At 34.4% G+C, this 20,384-nt stretch overlaps 2 protein-coding genes and 1 non-coding gene across 9 annotated transcripts in view; 1 reads left to right on the top strand and 2 right to left on the bottom strand.

Moving 5' to 3' along the window:
• Positions 1-1,252: 1,252 nt before the first annotated feature.
• TRPC1 (transient receptor potential cation channel subfamily C member 1) overlaps positions 1,253-20,384 on the bottom strand; it is a 53,863-nt gene continuing 34,731 nt past the window's right edge. For all 7 annotated transcript variants that reach the window (XM_037525842.2, XM_037525841.2, XM_037525840.2 and 4 more), the window contains 6 exons: positions 18,289-18,428; positions 16,231-16,374; positions 6,317-6,492; positions 4,622-4,823; positions 3,566-3,760; positions 1,253-3,132 (listed from right to left, as the gene is read on the bottom strand). In XM_037525842.2, coding sequence (XP_037381739.1) covers positions 2,905-3,132; positions 3,566-3,760; positions 4,622-4,823; positions 6,317-6,492; positions 16,231-16,374; positions 18,289-18,428 — 1,085 coding nt within the window. In that variant the 3' untranslated portion in view covers positions 1,253-2,904. The remainder of the gene's footprint in view (positions 3,133-3,565; positions 3,761-4,621; positions 4,824-6,316; positions 6,493-16,230; positions 16,375-18,288; positions 18,429-20,384) is intronic.
• Positions 6,076-6,178, bottom strand: LOC119258323 (U6 spliceosomal RNA). Its single transcript, XR_005128193.1, has one exon. It is a non-coding gene; the product is annotated as a U6 spliceosomal RNA (small nuclear RNA).
• LOC119257699 (zinc finger CCHC-type and RNA-binding motif-containing protein 1-like) lies at positions 10,762-11,463 on the top strand. Its single transcript, XM_037525843.2, has one exon. It carries the CDS (start codon positions 10,778-10,780, stop codon positions 11,429-11,431), a length of 654 nt encoding a protein of 217 aa, XP_037381740.1. The 5' UTR covers positions 10,762-10,777; the 3' UTR covers positions 11,432-11,463.

A 20,384-nucleotide genomic window follows, 5' to 3' on the forward strand; every position in this document is an offset into this window, starting at 1 on the left:
TTTCAGTATTTGTAGTATTATGTATTTTTGTCTGGTTTACTGAATCTCAATTTATATGCACTAAAATTTACTCTTTTTAAGTGTACAGTTGGATGTGCTGTGCAATCAATCTTTGCCCATCAGATTCTAATAATCAATGATCTGATTTTGTCTTCTGTGATTGTCTTTTTTTATAATGTCATAGAAATAGAATCATATAGTATGTAGCCTTTCATGCTAGGTCTCTTCACTTATAATAATATGTTTATGAGTTAGCATGTTATCGCATATATCAGGAGTTAGTTCTTGTGCCATCTTGGTTAGGTTGAATTATTTCCCAGAATTCTGTGTCTGTACACTCACAGTTGGGGTGAGCCATAGGACACATTTTAGAGTGGGAGTTAGAGGATAAAAGTGAAGCAGCCAATTTGCTTTTTATGCAGGCACTTTAGTGACACACATATATTGCAAGTTATCCACTGGTTCATTTTGTTGGATGGGGCAGCAGTTAGGCTGCTGTGCCACCTTTCCTTGTATCCTCCTTCAGCCTCTCTGATTCCTGGACCAAGCATATGCTTAGCAACAGTACTGGACAACTTCTACAAGATATCCATACATCTTCAAGGTCAGACACAGTGAGAAGTGGTGTGGGACTCAGTCCATCCTCTTGAGTTCTAGCTTGTCCTTGCTTTTGTCCACTTTACATCTAACTTCCCTGTGAGCTTCAAATTCCAGCATTAGATGCAAAACAACAATATCAGAGAGACTGCTTACCCTGCTTCCTGTAAACAAATCCCTGAAAACAAATTGCTATACACACAGCACACATGCCTGCAAATATCCTAATGGTTCTGCCTCTCTGATTGAATTCTGATGCAATTTCTTTTTTGTGTTGAGTAGATTTCCATTGTATGCTTGTGCAAGTTGTTCATCTATTTAGTAGTTGTGGTTATTTGGTTGTTTTCAATTTGGGATCCTGAAAAAAGCTACTATGCACATTAACATTTAGGTCTTTGTATGGGCACATCATTTTAAAACACAGTATTTATAAATATAAAAAGAAATTGCTGAGAGTTAAATGTGATTGTTACTGGAAGTAGCAAGTAGTACAATGGGGTCTGAGATTGATGTTTTGAATTTTAGGTCTTTGTGAACATGACTTTTAAAAAACACTGAGTTTTACACTTCTAAAGAGTGAATTTGTAGTATGTAAACTATATCTTAATTTAAATAGTTGTAAAATGTATACAATACTACAATGGACAGATTGTCAATTCATAATATAATATCAAGTTTTATTCACCTTTTTTCTTACAATATGCTGTCATTCAAAATATACCTTATAAGTAACTCATGCATACAGTAGATACTCTACAAACATTTTGATTTAATAATTAGGTATTTTTTTAGAATGACTAAAAATCCTGATGTAAAATCCCAACTGGGAAATGCATAATCTCATTGTAGACAAAATATATAACTTTTACAATAAACATTTTTATAAGAATTTGTCCAAAAGAGGGAACACTTACAATTTGGAAATTAAAAAATAAAAAGTAAAAAGCAAGATGAAACACAATACTAACACATTTAGACAATGATCCCTGGATTGGTGGTACTTACACACCCAGGGCTACCTGCACCCTATGGCAGTAAGACCATCCGACATTCAGTTAAGAAGATAATTACATGTCTAGTGACCTCTTAGCTGGAAATGCTGTGAAAATATGTAAGTGATAGTCTGTGGGGAAAAAATTTAACGACATCCCTTACATGAACAAAGCAAAAAATTTAAATACATATTTTATTTTCCAATTAAAAAAAAATCAGCATTTTTCATCTTAAGCAGCAGGAATGTTCCACAAATAAGCATGAAGTCACTTTCATATTTTCTGTAGAAAATATTTTTGGAGGTAATTTCTAGAACCTTAGTCCAAATATAAAACAAATCTTTGCATTAGCGGGTCTTCTGATGTTTACAAAAACAAAACAGGCTGTGACCGCACATGTTCATTAAATGTCTTCTAAATTCTTATTTTGAGTTAGCTTTAGAACTATGAACATCAGTGTATTATGTTAAGGAAAAATTAAAAGCCATCAAATGTCAAATCTTAGAGAAGTAGCTGTGCAAACTTACAATCTAATATGCTATAGCTACAAACTATATTTCCCCAAAACAATGTAAGTCTATAAAAATTTAAATACAAGGACTATATCAATACATGGAAATGTATATATAAAATACCATTATGTGAAAAAAGCAAAATTAAAAATATAAAGTGATTACAACCATGGAAAAGTAAATATATTACAATAACAAAAACTGAAGTGAATTTAAATTTATAGAGACATAAATTCAAATATTCATTAGGGTGTTTTCTTTGTTGTTTAAGATTATAACAAAATAAAAAAAGAAAAAATAGACTATTATCTTAGATAAAACTATATTCCTAAACAATAAATACTAAACTATATATGAACTCCCAAAACAAAGATTTAAAAAACCATAATTTTTATATTTCAAGCATATCCTATGGAAAGAGATCAGCCCACATTTACTGACTTCTATTATACAATAATAAGTACATATCTTCTGGCAATATGTACAACTATAACTGCCCTTCTTAAACATAAAATGAAAAAAATTTTAATTATTGTTCAAATAAGAAAACCAAGCAGCATGCTAACAAAATCTATTTACTTAATGTTTTGCTCCTGCAAAAAGCCACTAACAAGGAGTTATAAAAAACTAGTTCTATATACATATTTTACATAACATATATATTATGCTATAAATATTTTAAAGAATGGCTTTTATATAATTATTGATTTCAATATATATCTTATCATTTAATTGCAAGTTGTGCAAATGCAGTCATTCAGATTAATTATTGAAAATGACTCTCTACATAACTTAGAAAATGGCTAATTTCTTGGATAAAACATAGCATATTTTGAAGTCCGAAAGCCAAGTAAATCCCTTATTTCATTTCGGAATTTTGACAAATCTTGGCGCAATTCATTTAAATTTTCCACAGTTGCCTGATCGGTACTTTGCATCTTCTGTCTCATAGAAGTTAAGTATCGATGCACTAAGCAGCACATCACTTTTTGGTAGTTTTCATCTCTCTTTTGTTTTAAATTTCTCCATTCCTTCAAAAAAAAAAAAAAAACAATAATATGATACTAATGATTTGCATAAAATAAAAAGATGGATTAAAAAATTCATAGACATCACACATGGTTTGTAGCAACATGTAATGAATTATTTGTGTATTGAATAATTTTATAGAAAAATATAAGCTGAATCTGGCAGTCATTCTTTATGCTGACAATAGATTTCTGAATATTATCCATGTTTTAAAGGTATAAGGTGAGATTCCATAAAAGAAAATCATAGCTCACTCTCTCACTCTCAGTAAACATTTATTGAACCCTAACTTTATGTTAGATAGCAACCAAGCATTTGGATATAGGAGTGGAAAAAAATCTGATTATCTTAATGAATTTTCATTTATAATTCAGGAAACATTTGAAATTAGAAATAAAGACGTCCACGGTGCAATTCACACTTCAAACTTCTTACCTTTAAACTGTTTTGCCGTTTAACCTTGCCTTTTGATGTATGAGAGCAAATCCATTTGCTGAGGCTACTAATCATATAGCAGATAGTCTTTGGTGAAGGAACGATGTTGAAAGGTGGGGGCAACGTACATTTGTCATCAAAATAACTAAGCCACAACTTTGCTCGGGCAAACTTCCACTCTTTGTCTTCATGATTCTACCAGAGTCAAATGAAAAGGCAATGTAAGATATAAATATAACACAGAAGGAGGGACATGGGGAGATTGTTTGAAACTGTACAAATGTTTCCACACGGTATGGTAAAAAGTTGGTCAAGATTTGCAGTTAATACACATAACTTATGTTTTAAAAATATCTACATTTAAAATCAAACCAATAACAAACTCTAGAAATCTGACTGCAAAATTGAGGCTACCAGAGATGGGGAGAGAGAGAACAAAGTGGGGAGAGGCAAAGGGACTGTGGTATAGAACTGTGGGTGCCTTGGTGGCTGGAGGGTGTGACGTGATAACAAGAGGTGTGATCCTATAGCTCTAAATAATATGAATGTTGCCACAATAACAATAAAAAAATCTATACTTAATTTTTATTTTATTTTTTTAAACGTATTACTTTTAACAAATCCATTCTTTTTTTTTTTTTTTTTAATAGAGGCATGTTTTATTTATTTATTTGTTTGTTTGTTTGCTTGGTTTATACAAGCACTGGGTACAGTCAGAAGCACAGGAGGGTGAGAGAATTCACCAGAGCCAGAGCGGGGAGCAGAGCAGGCAGAAGGACTGAAGTACACTGCTGAGGGGAGCAGTGGGCGGCAGGAGAGGTCTGCGCGCCATGTGGGACCCTCCTCCAGTGGCCGGGGAGCAGCCGGGGATCGAACCGGCGCCGCAGAGGCCGCGGGCAGCTTCGCAACCCAGCGCTCAACCGCTGCGCCACCGGGGAGGCCCTATACTTAATTTTTAAATGATACTCACTCTCGTAATCTTTGCTTGCTTATCTACTGCATACATTTGGTATAATCTGAAGGAAATATAAAATTTTTGAAATAATGAATACTTACTGCTATCAACTGAAAGCTTTTATGAAGCATTGCCACCAGCAGCTTGGTGAGCACTATCACAACCACGACATTGTATGTACCAACAATAACGGCTCCAACAAAGGACTGAAGTTCTTCTCCATAGCTAAATCTTGTGACAAAGATTGCCACATGTGCTAAGGAGAAAATATACCAGAACAAAGCAAAGCAAGTACCAATGAACCTGGAAAGAGAATTACACTTCTGTTTAAAAGAAATTTTAAAATATTAATTATCAAAAAATGAAAAACTTATTCATAGCAACATTATGTAAAGAAAACATGGGTAATGCAGAATATATAATAAAATAAGGCTGATCCCAATATTACAGATAAGCTTTAGTTTGACTTAACAGATAAACCATTTCCTAACCTTTTAGCCTCTTAACCGCCCTTTCCGTCTATTCTCAGCAATGAAGCCTCCATGATGCTATTAATGCACACTTTGCCACAACTCTCTGCTCAAAAACTTGAAGTGGCTCTCATATCAATAGCCCAAAATCTTTCTGAAGTCAGTCATATTGTACCTGATCCTATTACCTTTTCACCTCATCTCCTACAACTCTCCTCCTGGATTTTCCTTGAAAGTGCCAGCCATACTCCCACCTTAGGGCATTTGCCTATGTCATTCCTTGTATCTGTGAATGCTCATTTAATCTTAATGCTTACTTAAAATGAAATGCAAATAGCTAAAGAACAGACTGTATATGATAGGAACATAAGAAATGAGTAATTCCATATCCCTTCTCCATTAACAATGAAGGAAGACAGCCTCCCTGGTGGCCCAAGGGATTAAATATCAGCACAATGAAGCTATGGGCAGCCACTGCAGCATGTTCGATCCCCAGCCAGGAAGCTACCCGACATGGCATAGCAGACCTCTCCTGTCTCACCCACTGCTCCCGTCAGCAGTGTATTTCAGTGGATCTGCCTGCTCTGCTCCCCACTGTCTCTGGTGAATCCTCTCATCGCCCGATGTCCTAAAACCCAATTCTTGTATGTACAAACAAATAAAAATAAATCTTTTTAAAAAAAGAATGAAAGAAGGTATTTTGGCTGCCTCATAATTGGTTGTTCAATTCATTATGATATAGTAAATTAGAGGGGAACACACTGATCATAAGCTATAATGATTCTCAGTTCTAATGTCCTCCTAAAAAGTATTGAAAATGTGAATATTTTGCTTTTAACAATGATGACAGTGGCTACTAGCATTTAATATTTGAGGGGCAGAGATGCTGAACATCTTGCAGTAAGTAGGACAGATAAAGAACTGTCCAGTACAGAATGCTAACAAAATGCCAAGAATCTTGTTGAGATACAAAGCAGAAGAGCCAATACCTTAGGTCTCCTATTTATTGAATATTCCATACATAAAGATGATTATGCAAATGATTCACAAAAATTTCTTAAGTTTCTGAATTTTATTTTTATTTTAAAAAACATGAATACTTCATGAATTTACATGTCCTTCTTGCCCAGGGGCATGCTAATCCTCATACGGTTCCAATTTTAGTATATGTGCTGCTGAAGTAAGCACAAAAGATTCTGAGTTTAAAAAAGGAATCTCTTAAACAAAACTTGAAGTCCTATTTCTGTAGGCACAAAGTTATATATAACATGATAGAGAAATATATTTACTAGAAATTAAAAAAATGAAATTTAAAAAAATACTCACGAGTGGAACGTGTCATTGCTTTGCTGTTCACAGAAGATGCCTACACAGTCCTTCTGTTCTTTTGGAGTATAGCCTTTATCATACAGTTGTGTCAGTCCAATTGTGAAAGAAAACAAAACGAGAAGGAACATCCCAAGAAATTTTCCAAAATCCTGTAACATCTGTCCCATTGAAATCTGTGGAATATATTAGATAGGTGGAGGAAAATAAAATATGAAACATTAAATGACTGGACAATAAAAGGAAGAAAAGAGCTACTCCTTTCATTCCACAATCAATCCAGCTGCCTAACAAAAAGCCATTCTAATCATCCCAACACTGTGAATGTTGGACGGTACATTCCTTGAATCTGGATCAGGTCTGCAGAGAACACTGTTGCTCTGAAATTACATAGAGAAGACATGGAGATTTAAGAAAAGGCCTTGCTGGCAAAGGACAGGAGGAACATTTTTTGCTCAAACCTAAAGGAAATAAACGCTTCTTAAATTTTACAAATATAAAGTCACGGTTACATATATTTCATTTAATATTGTTTTTAAGATTTATTTATTTATTAATACAAGCACTGGGTACAGTCAGAAGCGCGGGAGGGTGAGAGAATTCACCAGAGCCAGAGCGGGGAGCAGAGCGGGCAGAAGGACCAAAGTAAACTGCTGAGGGGAGCAGCGGGCGGCAGGAGAGGTCTGCGCGCCTTGTGGGACCCTCACCCGGTGGCTGGGGATGGAACCAGGGATGGAACCGGGGATGGAACCGGGGATACAGAGGCTGCGGGCAGCTTCGCAACCCAGCGCTCAATCACTGCGCCACCCGGGAGGCCCTATTTCATTTAATTTTTGCAACCAATTCTATGTATGTGTGTGTGTGTGGGGGGGGGGGTGTGATATAGTGCTCTAATTTCATTCTTTTTGTATATGATTATCCAGTTTAACCAGCACCATTTGCTTTTTTAAACTATGCAAGTTTTTTTTTATAATTGTAATTTTTTATTTTTTACATCATTGCTCATTTTTAAACAATATTTGCTTACCCTCTACCCCCTCAAGTGTAGTCCCCATAGAATTTCCTTCACCAATGCACCCGTGCACCATCACCTCAGTCCTCTCTGCTCCTCCCTCCCTCCCTCTGATCCCTCCCTCCTCTTCCCCTGCAGTATGCCTCTGATTTATAATTGTCTGTTTTTGCTTTCCCTCTTCTTCCTGCTGGATGAAGACTTGATAAGAGAGAGCAAGGAGCTTCCAACCAAGAGAACCAGCCACACTCTGAAGATGGCAGGCTAAGACGAGAGAAGGTATCTTTATCTTTAAATGACTTTCCAGAAGAGCTGCATCAGCCTTGGAATGCCTAACTCTAGATTTCTTGTTACCAGAGAAAAATAAATCCCTCATTTACTCTGACCACTCTTTTTGGGTTTTCTATTTCATGCAATCTGAACTCACTTAAATTTACTAATCCTATATTTTAACAATTCTTTTATGGGATAAATACAGTTCACGAAAGGCCAACAGCTATACTGCTCATAATGTAGTGTCATAACTATAATGTTATGGTCTAGAAATAACAGACTCTCCAAATTATATTACATTTTCTAAAAGCTTATCTAAATATCTAAAAATTATAGATAGAAATAGAATGAAAATGCTTAAATGGACATTTTTCTAATTTAATTATTTTGGCTTTTTTAGCATGGCATAATAAACCCAAATAAACAATAATCTAAATTTCCTTAACATAAATGATATAAATCACAAATCCATTTAATGCTAAGTATTTTTTTTAAAGATTTATTTATTTATTTATTTATTTATTTATTTATTTATTTATTTATAAAAGCACTGGGTACAGCCAGAAGCGCGGGAGGGTGAGAGAATTCACCAGAGCCAGAGCGGGGAGCAGAACTGGCAGAAGGACTGAAGTACACTGCTGAGGGGAGTAGCAGCTTCACAACCCAGCGCTCAACCGCTGCGCCACCGGGGAGGCCCTAATGCTAAGTATTTTGACTGAAAAATTTAGGGAGTGAAAATATAAAAGGAGGGGGCCTCCCTGGTGGCACAAGGGGTTAAGTTGCAGCACTATGAAGCTATCCCTAGCCACTGCAGCAGGGGTTCCAACCCCAGCTAGGGAGGTGACCCACATGGTGCAGCAGACCTCTCCTGTCTTGCCTGCTGCTCCCCTCAGCAGTGTATTTCAGTCAGTCTGCCCATTCTCCACTCTGTCTCTGCTGAATCCTCTCACCTCAGGCCTGCACCCCAGCTCTTATATGCATAAATAAATCAATCTTTAAAAAAAAGGAAATTACAGCTCCAAAGTAAGTGTGGTATGCTGTGATTTCTGACCTCATTTCCATGACAAGTTTAGATTTCCTGTTTCTCCCTTCTTCTTTCCAGTTCCTAGTGCATGTTTCCTTTTTACTGTTTTTATTCCCTTTCCTTAAATGCTCCAAATATGTAAGTGAATTCTACATATTAAATCCTTTCTTTTTATCAATATTTTAATTCTGGTTTCTTGGTTTTGAAAGAAATTTTTAGTAGTAAATATGATTAGCAAACTAACTCAAATTCTTTAAATTTTTTAACGTGTCTTTTGATTGTTTTTTAAATTGATTTACTATTGGTTTACAAAATTGCAAAAGTTTTCACTATGAATCAGTGGTTTTGCAAGAGAGGATTTCCTAATTAGAACATATTCAAGTATAGGGGATTTATTAAATAGTGATTTATTCCTATGATGGAATACTATGGCACCCTTAAAAATAATTTAACAGAAGAACTTAACCAACTGAAGAAATGTTTATGATTAATGTAAGCTGAAAAAAGCAAACTAGAAACAAGCAAACTGACATTCACCAAAATGATAGTAAGTTACTTCTGAATGATTATAAGATGATAGTTGATTGTTTTCTTTGTCCTTACTATGTTTTCCAAGTACTTCATAAGAATATGAATTACTTCTATAATCAGAAAAATTTACTTTGGAAATATACGATTCTGACTAGATTTCTCTCAACTCACTCTGAACATGATTTCTACTAGCCCCATGTATAACCTTTGCCCGTGGAAATGCTCTATGTCATGATTATGATGGTGATTACTCAGTAAGAAATCTAAGCAATTCTCTTCTATGAGTTTAGTCCACATAGGGTTTCTGATATTTTACTTAACGTTCATAAATTGTGGGATTAGTAGTTAGATTTACAAATATTTCTGGCTGATTGACTTAATTTTATTCATTATAGAAATTATATTTATGTAAATTTATAGAGAAAAGTTAACATCCACTGACTTTTTCACTTCGCTTTTTAAAACATTAACTTTTAGTAGAGTGACATACAGTAAGCTGCATACATTTTTGTGTACAACTTGATGCATTTTGACATGTGTATATACTAATGAAGTCATCAACATAATCAAGGTAGGAAACATGCTCATCACCACCAAAGTTCCCACATGCCCCTTTGTGTTCATGTATTTCCTATCACTGAAGATTCATAAATGTTATTATAATTTCTTTGTTTTATGTCACTGATAAAGTTTTTGAGTGTTGTATTCCCTAACCCCGTTTTCTTCATAAGCTCTGTGATTTTCATCACATAATTTCATACATTGCAATAATTTTTAGGAACACATATATCACATTATAGCAGACTAGTTGAGTCCTGGTTGTTATTACAGATTACATTATACTAAATCCTTGTCAGATACACGCTTAGCAAATTTTTTCTTCTCTCCCTCCCCACCATCTCTTACGCACTTTGACCCTTTATCCCTTCCCTCTTTCTCTTAACCTCAGAAACTTCAGTTCATTTAATAATGTCCATCAGCTTTTGTGTTTTACTCTTTGTCATATTGCCTACTTTGTGAATGTCCAGTATTTGCCTTTGTCATTCTGACTTCCTTAACTACACATAATTCCCTTAACTCCTTCCATTTTGCTGTAAATGACAATATATCATCTTTCTTTATGGCTGAATAGTATTCCATAGTGATAGACCACATCTTCTTGATACAATCTTCTATCAATGAGGGAGTTCAGCAAGATAGCAGCACAGTGAAGATGCAAAGCTCACGGCCTTCATACATTCACAACTTAATTGCAGGGGAGCAAAGTCAATAACCCTTGAAAGATAAATGAACAACTACAGTACACAACAGAAACAACAGTCCATTGGGAAAGGGTAGGAAAAACTGCAAATGAACTGTGTCTGCTAAATTTTTCTTTCAGTTTTTGATTTGCTTTTTCATTCTAACAATAGTATCTTTTAAAGATAAGTATTGGCCCGCGTCTCCCAGGAGCCAGGAAGAGTCGCTGCGCTGGGCCAGTCGGCTCGGAGGCGCCAGATCCCCTCCCAGGACCAGTGAGGCGGGGGCCGCGGCGTGGGGCGAGGAGCCCGGCTTGAGTCCCCTGGAGCCGAGCACTCGCGCCCTCGAGCCCTCGCGGTCTTCCGGGCCCGCCCCACCTGAAGAAATGAATGGTGGACTGGCCCCAAGTAAAAGTACGGTGTATGTATCTAATTTGCCCTTTTCCCTGACCAACAATGATTTATACCGAATATTTTCCAAGTATGGCAAGGTTGTAAAAGTTACTATAATGAAAGATAAAGACACCAGGAAGAGTAAAGGGGGTGCATTCACTTTGTTTTTGGATAAAGACTCTGCACAAAATTGTACAAGGGCCATAAACAACAAACAGTTATTCGGTAGAGTGATAAAAGCCAGCATTGCTATTGATAATGGAAGGGCAGCTGAGTTCATCCGAAGGCGAAACTACTTTGATAAATCTAAGTGTTATGAATGTGGGGAAAGTGGACACCTAAGTTATGCCTGTCCTAAAAATATGCTTGGAGAACGTGAACCTCCTAAGAAGAAAGAGAAAAAGAAAAAAAAGAAAATTCCTGAAACAGAAGAAGAAACCAAAGGAATAGAAGAAAGTGAAGATGAAGGAGAAGATCCTGCCCTTGACAGCCTCAGTCAGGCCATAGCTTTCCAGCAAGCCAAAATTGAAGAAGAACAAAATAAGTGGAAACCCAGTTCAGGGGGTCCCTCAACATCAGATGACTCAAGATGCCCGAGGATAAAGAAAAGCACATATTTCAGTGGTGAGGAAGAACTTAGTGATTAAAGTTGTATTTATTTATGTAAATCTCATTAAACATAATTAAAAAATTTTTTTGATCTTGCAATACCAAGTTCAGTTGGGACTAAAGATTACTCTTAGAATTTGAGCATAAGAACACTTAGTACCAAATAGCTTTTACTGTAAAATACATCATAGGAAATTGAAAAATAATGTTAAAGTATCATGTTTCTGTCTTGCCTTAGCAGAGTAATAAAAAAAATTAAGATTTGTTCATAACCTTTAATCTTGAAGTTTGTTTGAATAAAAAGAAAATGCTGTGACAGTAATGCTGATGTCATCCCCCCAAAAAAGATAGATAGTAAAAAGATGTGTTTGAGAGGTTCAGTATAAAAGCTTATTTGTGTCTGATTGGTTTACATGAGGACTTGTGAAATAACTTTCATCTTTAAAACAAAAATTTCATAAAGACTGAAAGAGTTGAATGATCTATTTTTATTCAATGTTAATAAAATTTTCAAGAGAATTTTGTTTTTTAAAATAAAATAAAATAAAATAAAATAAAGATAAGTATTAAATTTTGATGAAGTGTAATGTCTCAGTTTGTTTTATAGATTGTTCTCTTGGTTTTCCACCTGTAAAATATCTGCCTAACCTAAGATTACACAGACTTTCCCCTATGGTTTCTTCTAGCAGTTTTATAGTTTTGGCCTGGATATTTAAGACTCTGATCCACTTTATTTTTTGTTTCTGTTGTGAGGTATGAATCAACATTCATTTATTTGTCTATCTTGACACCAATACTGTATACTCTCCATTACTGTTGATCTATAATAAATCTTGAAAGCTCTCCCACTTTTTTTTTTTAAAGTTGTTTTGGATTATCTAAATCTTTCATATTTCCATAAGAATTTTAGAATCAGCTTGTTTCTATAAAAAACATGTTCAAATTTTTATTGAAATTGTGTTAAAAAGTACAGATTAAATTGGTGACAACTAGGGCCTCCCCGGTGGCGCAGCGGTTGAGTGCTGGGTTGCAAAGCTGCCCGCAGCCTCTGCAGCACCGGTTTGATCCCCGGCTGCTCCCTGGCCACCGGAGGAGGGTCCCACATGGTGCGCAGACCTCTCCTGCCGCCCGCTGCTCCCCTCAGCAGTGTACTTCGGTCCTTCTGCCTGTTCTGCTCCCCGCTCTGGCTCTGGTGAATTCTCTCACCCTCCCGTGCTTCTGACTGAACCCAGTGCTTGTATAAACAAATAAAAATAAATCTTTAAAAAAATAATAAATAAATTGGTGACAACTGACATCTTAACTAGTTTGAGTCTTCCAGCCTATGAATAAGGTATGTTTCCTTAATTTCTCTCTATAGTGTGGTATAATTTTAAGCATATAGATCTTTCACACATTATCAGAGCCTACTTTCCAGTAATATTACACTACTCATGTATCATCTAGGAACTTTATAAAAATATACTTCCATTTCTCCCAGCCTGGACTTTTAAACTATCATTGCCAAACATTTTACATTTATGCATATTTTACAAAATCCAAATACATTATCATTAGTCTTTTTAATAGTCCACTTTTTTACTTTTAAAATGTCATCCATTTTATCAATTGGCACTATTATTCATACATTGCAATATACCATAGCAGAGATTGACAGAGTACTTTAAATTACTGTCAGATTAGATATACTAAATGTCTTATCTATGTACACATATACATTCTCATGTAATTATAGGTAAAACTTTCTTTAACTCATACTTTTTGGGAGAAAAGTCTCAAATAGCTAATCTAATGAGAGGAGCAAACCGAGAAAGAGACTTTACTTGACTCAGGATTGCCAAGGCCACAATCTTATACTTAAAAGAATCACCTATTCTGTTTTCAGCCCACCACCTCCTCCTCTTCTTTTTCATTTGGAGAAAAAATACAGGTTTAGGAGATAAAGATAGATAGAGGAGCACTTTATCATTATTGTAAGATTCCTCCCAAATCCTGATTCAATCATAGCTATTATCTTTTAAAGAAATTTAAGTTAACAAGAAAAAAAAAACGCTATTTGGCAATGTATTTTACTACTTCCTTTGTGGAACACCTGTATTTTGTTCCTTTTGCTCATTCCTTTGTTTAGATGTATATATATATATATATATATATATTTCCATATGTTATATTTCTTCTGACTAATGCATTCAGCTTTTGCTATGTCTGGAAACATCTTTATTTTATCTTTGTTTTTGAATGATGTTTTCACTGAGCATAGAATACCAGCTTAACGACTTTTTTAGTCTCCTTGTTTACATTGTTTTTAATAAGAAAACTATTATTATTTTTTCCCTTCTGTATATAACTAGATCTTTATTCTCTCCCTGCTGTTAAGTATTCCTCTTTAGGGTAAAAAAAAGCTTTTCTCAATATTTATTACTGAGTTTGAGCAATTTGAATATGATTTCTAGGTTAAGTTTTCCCTTGTTTCTTGTGCTAAAGAGCCCTTGAGCTACACGGATCTGTGGATTTATAATTTTTACCAAATTTGCAAATTTTTCTGTTATTTCTTCAAAAAAATTTTTTTCTGTCCCTCCTTTCCTTCAGAGATACCAATTACAGGCCTCTTGGACCACCTGAAGCTGTTTCACAGTTCACTGGTGTTAATCTGCCATTAATCTCATTCAGAACATGTCTCATCTCTGAATTGAAGCTTTTCATTTTCAAAATGAAAAATTTCATTTCAATTTTCTCTACAAATTTGATCTGAGTCATTGAAAATGTTTTCCTTATCTCTAAACCTCTTGAACATATAAAATGCAATTCCAAGAATTGTTTTGGCATTCTTATCTGCTAATTCCAATATCTGTGTCACTTTTGGATAAGTTACTTGGAAACTAGTTTAGTCCTTTCAGATCTATCTTTTCATATTTGTTGGTGGGATCAGAGCAATGTGTAGTATAAAGGCAATACACTCCTGAGTGCTCTATACAATGACTAGTGTATTATAGGGTGTTCCAGTTTGGCTGGTGTAAAATGGGCCTTTGTAAACTCTGAGTAGTTTCTTTTAATCTTTTCAGATTGTGTCACCAGCTGTATCTCCACAGGCACAGGCACATGCTGACTGGCATTCTGTTCAATACTCAACAGAGGTGCTCTCCAGATCTCTGGAAGTTTTACACTGTATTTTTTTTCCCCCTCTAGTAACTTTTCCTGCAACTTTCCCTTTTTGTCTCACTACATTCAGATCTGTTTCCTAAACCTAGTCAGACTCTGGCTGGGTTTACCCTCTCTGCATAACAGCCAAAATTTCTCAAAGGCAGTAGCTTGTGACAATCTTTATTTCTTGTTTCTTAAAGATTGTTGTTCCAAATTGCCTTACATCTAGCTTCTTATAAACTGTTGTTTCATAAATTTTGCCGTTACTTTTCCCTTTTGGTTGTTTCAGGCAGGAAGGTGAATCCAATTCTTATTACTCCATATTGGGTGGAAAAGAAGTCAGAAAATAATTTTATTCCAAAATAAAATTATACTCTCTCATTTTTAACTTATAGAAATTGATAAATTTCCAATATAGAAACCTAGTGATATCACCTCATCAGTTTTTATCAAAAAATAAAATTTATCAATGTACACATATAACTACTTGATTAAAACATTTATATAGGATATTAGTGACAAAATTAAGTCAAAACAATAGTTTAAACCACTTTCACACATGTTTTAGAGAGAAACAGACTTGAGTATATTTTATGAAAAATATGGCTATGACTTTAAGTAAATTTAGTTAATGATACCTTGAAAAAGTAATGAAACAAATTTCATTATTTCTTTCTCAGAGGCTTTGGTGATAATATGCATTGTGAATTCCCAAAAAAGATATACAGTATGTGGTGTGTCTCAAATTTATCTCAATCAGAGCATCTGACTATCATTATTTCAATCAGAGCACACTCAGTTAAGAGAGCCATACTTCAGGAAACTGCTGAAGGAGCAAAAACCAAATCACACCAGTTTTTTCCTACAAATTTATTTTCATAACCTTTTTAGAGAAGATCATTATACCTTTTTCTAAAATATCTCCTTTAGGAATATTAAAAAAGGATCTAAATTGTTGGTAAATTTTGACTGATTAAGGAAAAATGAACTTTTTTCGGATTTTCAGACTTGTAACTTAGCACATTATGTAGAGTTAGTCATCTAACAGAGTTGATCCCATCTTCTAAAAACAACAAACTGCTAAAACCTGTGAAGTAAATTCTACCAATTATGAGTCCTTTCTTTAGTGTAAAAAGATTTAAAATTTGGTCCTGTGCTCTCAAAAGCTCCATTTCTTGAACTAAAAAACATAAAGCTGAACTACACAAACTGAGTATTTTAACTCAAATAGTCTATTTTCCAACTTAGTATATTTGATATACTAAAAAGTGAAAACGCTTTTTAAACTAGAGCTAACATATCTTCAAAATCACCATGAAGTATGATTTCTGTTTGCAGATGACTTCCCTTATACTAGAGATTAAAACTTGAAACGTAAGACTCATTTTGACAAAAAGCAGATTTTTATGTTCCTCTATTCTCTGAAGTCTAACTATATTTTAAAAATATTTGTCTATGGAGTGAGTAGCAGGAGATAACAAACCACAATTTAATCAAGTTTGAATACCTGAAAGTAAAGGATTATCATTCATCAAGAAACAAAGCAAATGAAGATGCTTCTCCTTCCAATTGTAATTATTTTTCAAAAGCAAAGTTTAGCCTTAACATCATGAGGGAACAATTCTGATGGACAACAGAAAGCCATAGTAATAATGACATCTAACAAACACTTTTTTAGGAAATTTTAATTATTTACCTGTAATGGACCCAAGATAGAACTTGTTGTATACATAAAAAAGAGACGAAGATAACTCAGAACATTTGCAAATGCAAACAGCCCTTCTGCCACCAGTGTAGGATGGAATGCATCCCAGTCTTTTCGATCAGCAAAATCATGAAACTAAGATCAGGAAGAAAAAAAAATCAAAAATAAACAATTCTCTCAATTTAGGGAAAGAAAAACAAAAAGAAAGAAAACTATTTTAATTATGTCTCCTTATAGGGAATCTCCATTTGTTTTATATGGTTCTCATTTTTAAAAAGAAATAGCAATGTTTTGAATAAATAATAGATTTCATGTATATGAGGCACTATAACTTTACATAGAGTTTTTCACAGAAATTCTTAGGTTTTAAAAAATTGCTATGACAGGAATCTAGAAAACTTAAATAAGGGACCAGGAAAAAGAATAACTATAAGAAAGAAAATGTCAAAATCAACAAACAACTATGAACCAGAGACACTCTATGGGGGGTGGGGGGCGGGGAAAGGAAGGTTGGAGTCAAAATAAGGGGGTTGTAATTGTAAGGGGAATATAAAAATAAAATTTAAATAATAAAAAAAATAAAAAATTTACCCAAAAATAAATAAATAAAAATAAATAATAAATAAATAAAATTAAAAAAAATTGCTATGAAACTTTTTATAAATGAAATTTTGGCAAGTTTTTCTTAAATCTCATAACAAACTTTGTGTGCTTAATTACTTAATGTATGTGTATATTAAATTACTTTAAATTTAAATTACTTTATGTATGTGTGCATTAAAAGCCTTTGACTCAGGATTTTAGAATAAACCATAAAGGTTCTTGTCCCTTTTAAATGCCAAGAAAAAAAGTATATTACTGTACCTAGACTTATAGTATTATTCCTCACATATTCCAGTGCCTATAAGAGTCCCAGGTTATATACCAGTTTCCGAGTATAGTCATTAGTAATGCTCCCTTTTACTTTAAAAGGGCACCTCAATTCTAGAACTAAAGGGACAATGCGTCCTAATTTCTTTATAAAATCTATATTTATCTGTTTTAATTTTAAGTTTCTTAACAAATTTCACAACTCTAGTCTTTGAATGTACGCAATAGACTTCTATTCTACTGATGAGTTAAAGGAATAGAGTTTTTTAATAAAGTAAACTGATATAAAACTTTTCTGTAATTTAGCTTAATAAAAAATATTGTATTGCATTTTTATATTTAATATAAAACATAATATACTATAAAATCTATTACATTTCCATACTTGGGAGAGCTTAAATTTTGACAAAAGTAAAATTATAGGATATTTATAAGACTAGATTTTTATCAAATTCTAAACTTTAAAAACATAGGCATTTCATTTTTGATGAAAATAATTACATCACTTTTTAAGTTAATTACATTTATTACATTCTGTCACTTTTTAAGCTATGGAAAATAATAACCATGATTTGGAATGTTATAATACTATATAGTGAATTCCATTCAGATAAAATTTTTTCCTGGCAGATATAAAGATACATAATATTAATCAATTTAAGTTATTTTGTGTTTTCATTTTAAGTAAATACAGTTTAATGAGGTGAACAAACTGAGCTCAGATATAAAGAACTAGGATTTGGCAGAAAGAAAATGGCTAGGCAAATCTGGATTTAAATCAGTCTTGCTTTCTTACTGCCTGGTCTTAGGCAAGTTACTTAGTATCTCTAAGTAACTTATTCATTATTTATCCCTTATTTGCAAAGTGAGAATAAGAACTTAAGTCTCACACACATATGTCTGCAAGGATAAAATGAGACAAAGTACAGCAAATGTCAACCACAGTGTCTGACTGTCTGACTCACAGGTAACCACTAGTTAAAGGTAAGTGACATCCCATACACTACTGGAAAGAAAGGCAACAATGTGCACACTTTCCTTGCTCAGGGACAGGTTTGAAATGAAAATACACTAGAAAAGGGTTTGGGCCAATGTAACTCTGAGTTATATAACTTAGTATCTCCAGTTTTTCCTACATAAACTTCATTTATGCTCCCAATTGATAGAGTCAATAGTCACCTTGTTGTGTGCAACCACTTTGAGGGCAAAAGTTGCTAAATAAAGTGAATTCATGACAAAACTGAGTTGATTACGAGATTCTTCTAAAAAGTCTTCCAACCCTTCATACCAAAGTCTTTTAATGTCTGACCAAATCATTCCTAAAAAAGAGAAGAAAAAGAAATCAGATAATGCTCTCTTAATTCAATATTAAACTAAAGGATACTTTAAAACTCAAAGTATTCAATAAATAACAGGTGAGTTACAGCCTTCCTCAGAAGGAAAAAAATTAAGAAGTAAAATGTTCTCAAGCTTTGAGTGAAAATAACCTCAACTTTCACATGATAATATATTCCTCAGAAAGGGATTTTAGGTCTTGACTATTTTGACAATAAAGCCAGTAAAGTTTGCTCTTGCACTGAAGGCACAGTTTAAAAGAAACGTGATGAGTCAGGGATGATTACTGCCACTTCAACTTCAAGCCACCATATGAAACAAGCATAAGAAAACAAATAAATTTTCATCTCTCATACATACCCTTCAAGGGCTCAGTTTCCACTCCTTTTCTTTTCTCTGCATTCACTCCCTTGATTTCATCCAGTTTCATCTAATGACTTTAGTAAATACCATCTATGTGTGACTTTCAAATGTTTATCTCTAAACTCAGCCTATATTTATATAACAATTTATCTCTCTAAACCTCTCACCTACACTCAACTTGTAGAGGTACTTGGCTATGCTACATCTCCAAAAGAATACCTAAATATGTCCAGATTGAACAAATAATCTCTGCCTCCTAATTCACTGCACTTGCAGAGTTCCCAGTCTCAGTTGACGGCAATTCCAATAGCCGCTCAATCCAAACACTCTTGAATCATACTCGACTCACTTTTTTTTTTTTTTTTAAACTGTGCATTCAATGCAAGAGCAACCCTCTTGGCTTTACTGTCAAAATAATTAAGACCTAAATCTTCTTACTGCCACTACAACTTCAAGCCACCATCCTATCTTGCCTGGATTACTGAAATAGCCTATTTGGTCTTCCTATTTGTACCTTGATCTCCCTAAAATCTATTCTTAAAACAGCAACCAGAGTAACCCTTTTAAAATGCAAGAGATACTTCTAACCTGAAAACCTTACTAGTAGCTCCCAGAGGAGGAAGGATTAAAAAGCAGGTTAGAATTTTTCCCCATGGAGTCATCACTTCATGTTATTACCTATTAAAGAGGTTTCCTATGTTAAGAAAAAATACCTGAGGTCAGCTATGTTCAACATCATTATAAAGACAACCATTGACTAGGAAACTGCATCTGGACTAAGAGGACTGAGTGGGCTCATAGAACCCAAAGGGTTTTACAGCTAGAACTGAATAAAAACATGCTGAGAAACACACAGACTAAGCCTTAGAGAGTGCCTGCAGTGAGAGTCAGGTTCTTGGGCTTTATAAGATATGTAGTTCCTGCTAGATTTGAGGCTTCCATATCTGGGGTAAGCTATACCAACCCAGTCTGGTCCTTGCCAGCTCAGTGTGCCCACTATGAGTCTGGAAAGGAGCCTCAGACTTTTGTAAGACTTTCCAATGAGTATCTGTTTGAAACTGTTATTCTGACCCATGTTGTGTTTCCTGATAGCCTTCTACAAAGTTAAGTAAACTTGGTGCCAGGCTTCAACCTATTGTGTCCTTTCAATGTGAATGTCAATGAAAATCCACTGCTGTTGATTATGTATAGTGGGGCATCACGATTTTTTTCACACCTCTCATTTTATTTAGAGGAGAAACCAAATTCCTCATAATGTCTACAAGGTGCTCTATTACCTCTTTTCTGACTTCATCTCCTATAGATCTTTCCTTGGACTTTTTATCACACTCGTTCCCTTATTTCCCTCCAGTTGTCTGAGCACACAAAATTCTAGCTCAGGGCCCTTACGTTAGTTCTCCTCTTTGTCTGGAAGTTCCTCACCCAGAGATTCATTTAGCTGACTCCCTCACTTCGTGTTCTTAACTACTCTGATCATCCTGTTTAAAATAGCAAATCCCATTCCTCCTACTCCCAGGACCCCTAACTCTTTTTCAAGCCTTCTTTTCCCTTAGTACTTAGTACTTTCTAACACTGTC

This window comes from Talpa occidentalis, unplaced genomic scaffold (genome assembly GCF_014898055.3).
Source record: "Talpa occidentalis isolate TD23 unplaced genomic scaffold, MPIMG_talOcc4v2.1 talOcc4.4, whole genome shotgun sequence".
NCBI classification, from domain to species: domain Eukaryota; kingdom Metazoa; phylum Chordata; class Mammalia; order Eulipotyphla; family Talpidae; genus Talpa; species Talpa occidentalis.

Bases quoted from the DNA above. Each gene is read 5' to 3' on its own strand.
- LOC119257699 (XM_037525843.2), top strand. From the start codon at position 10,778: ATGAATGGTGGACTGGCCCCAAGTAAAAGTACGGTGTATGTATCTAAT.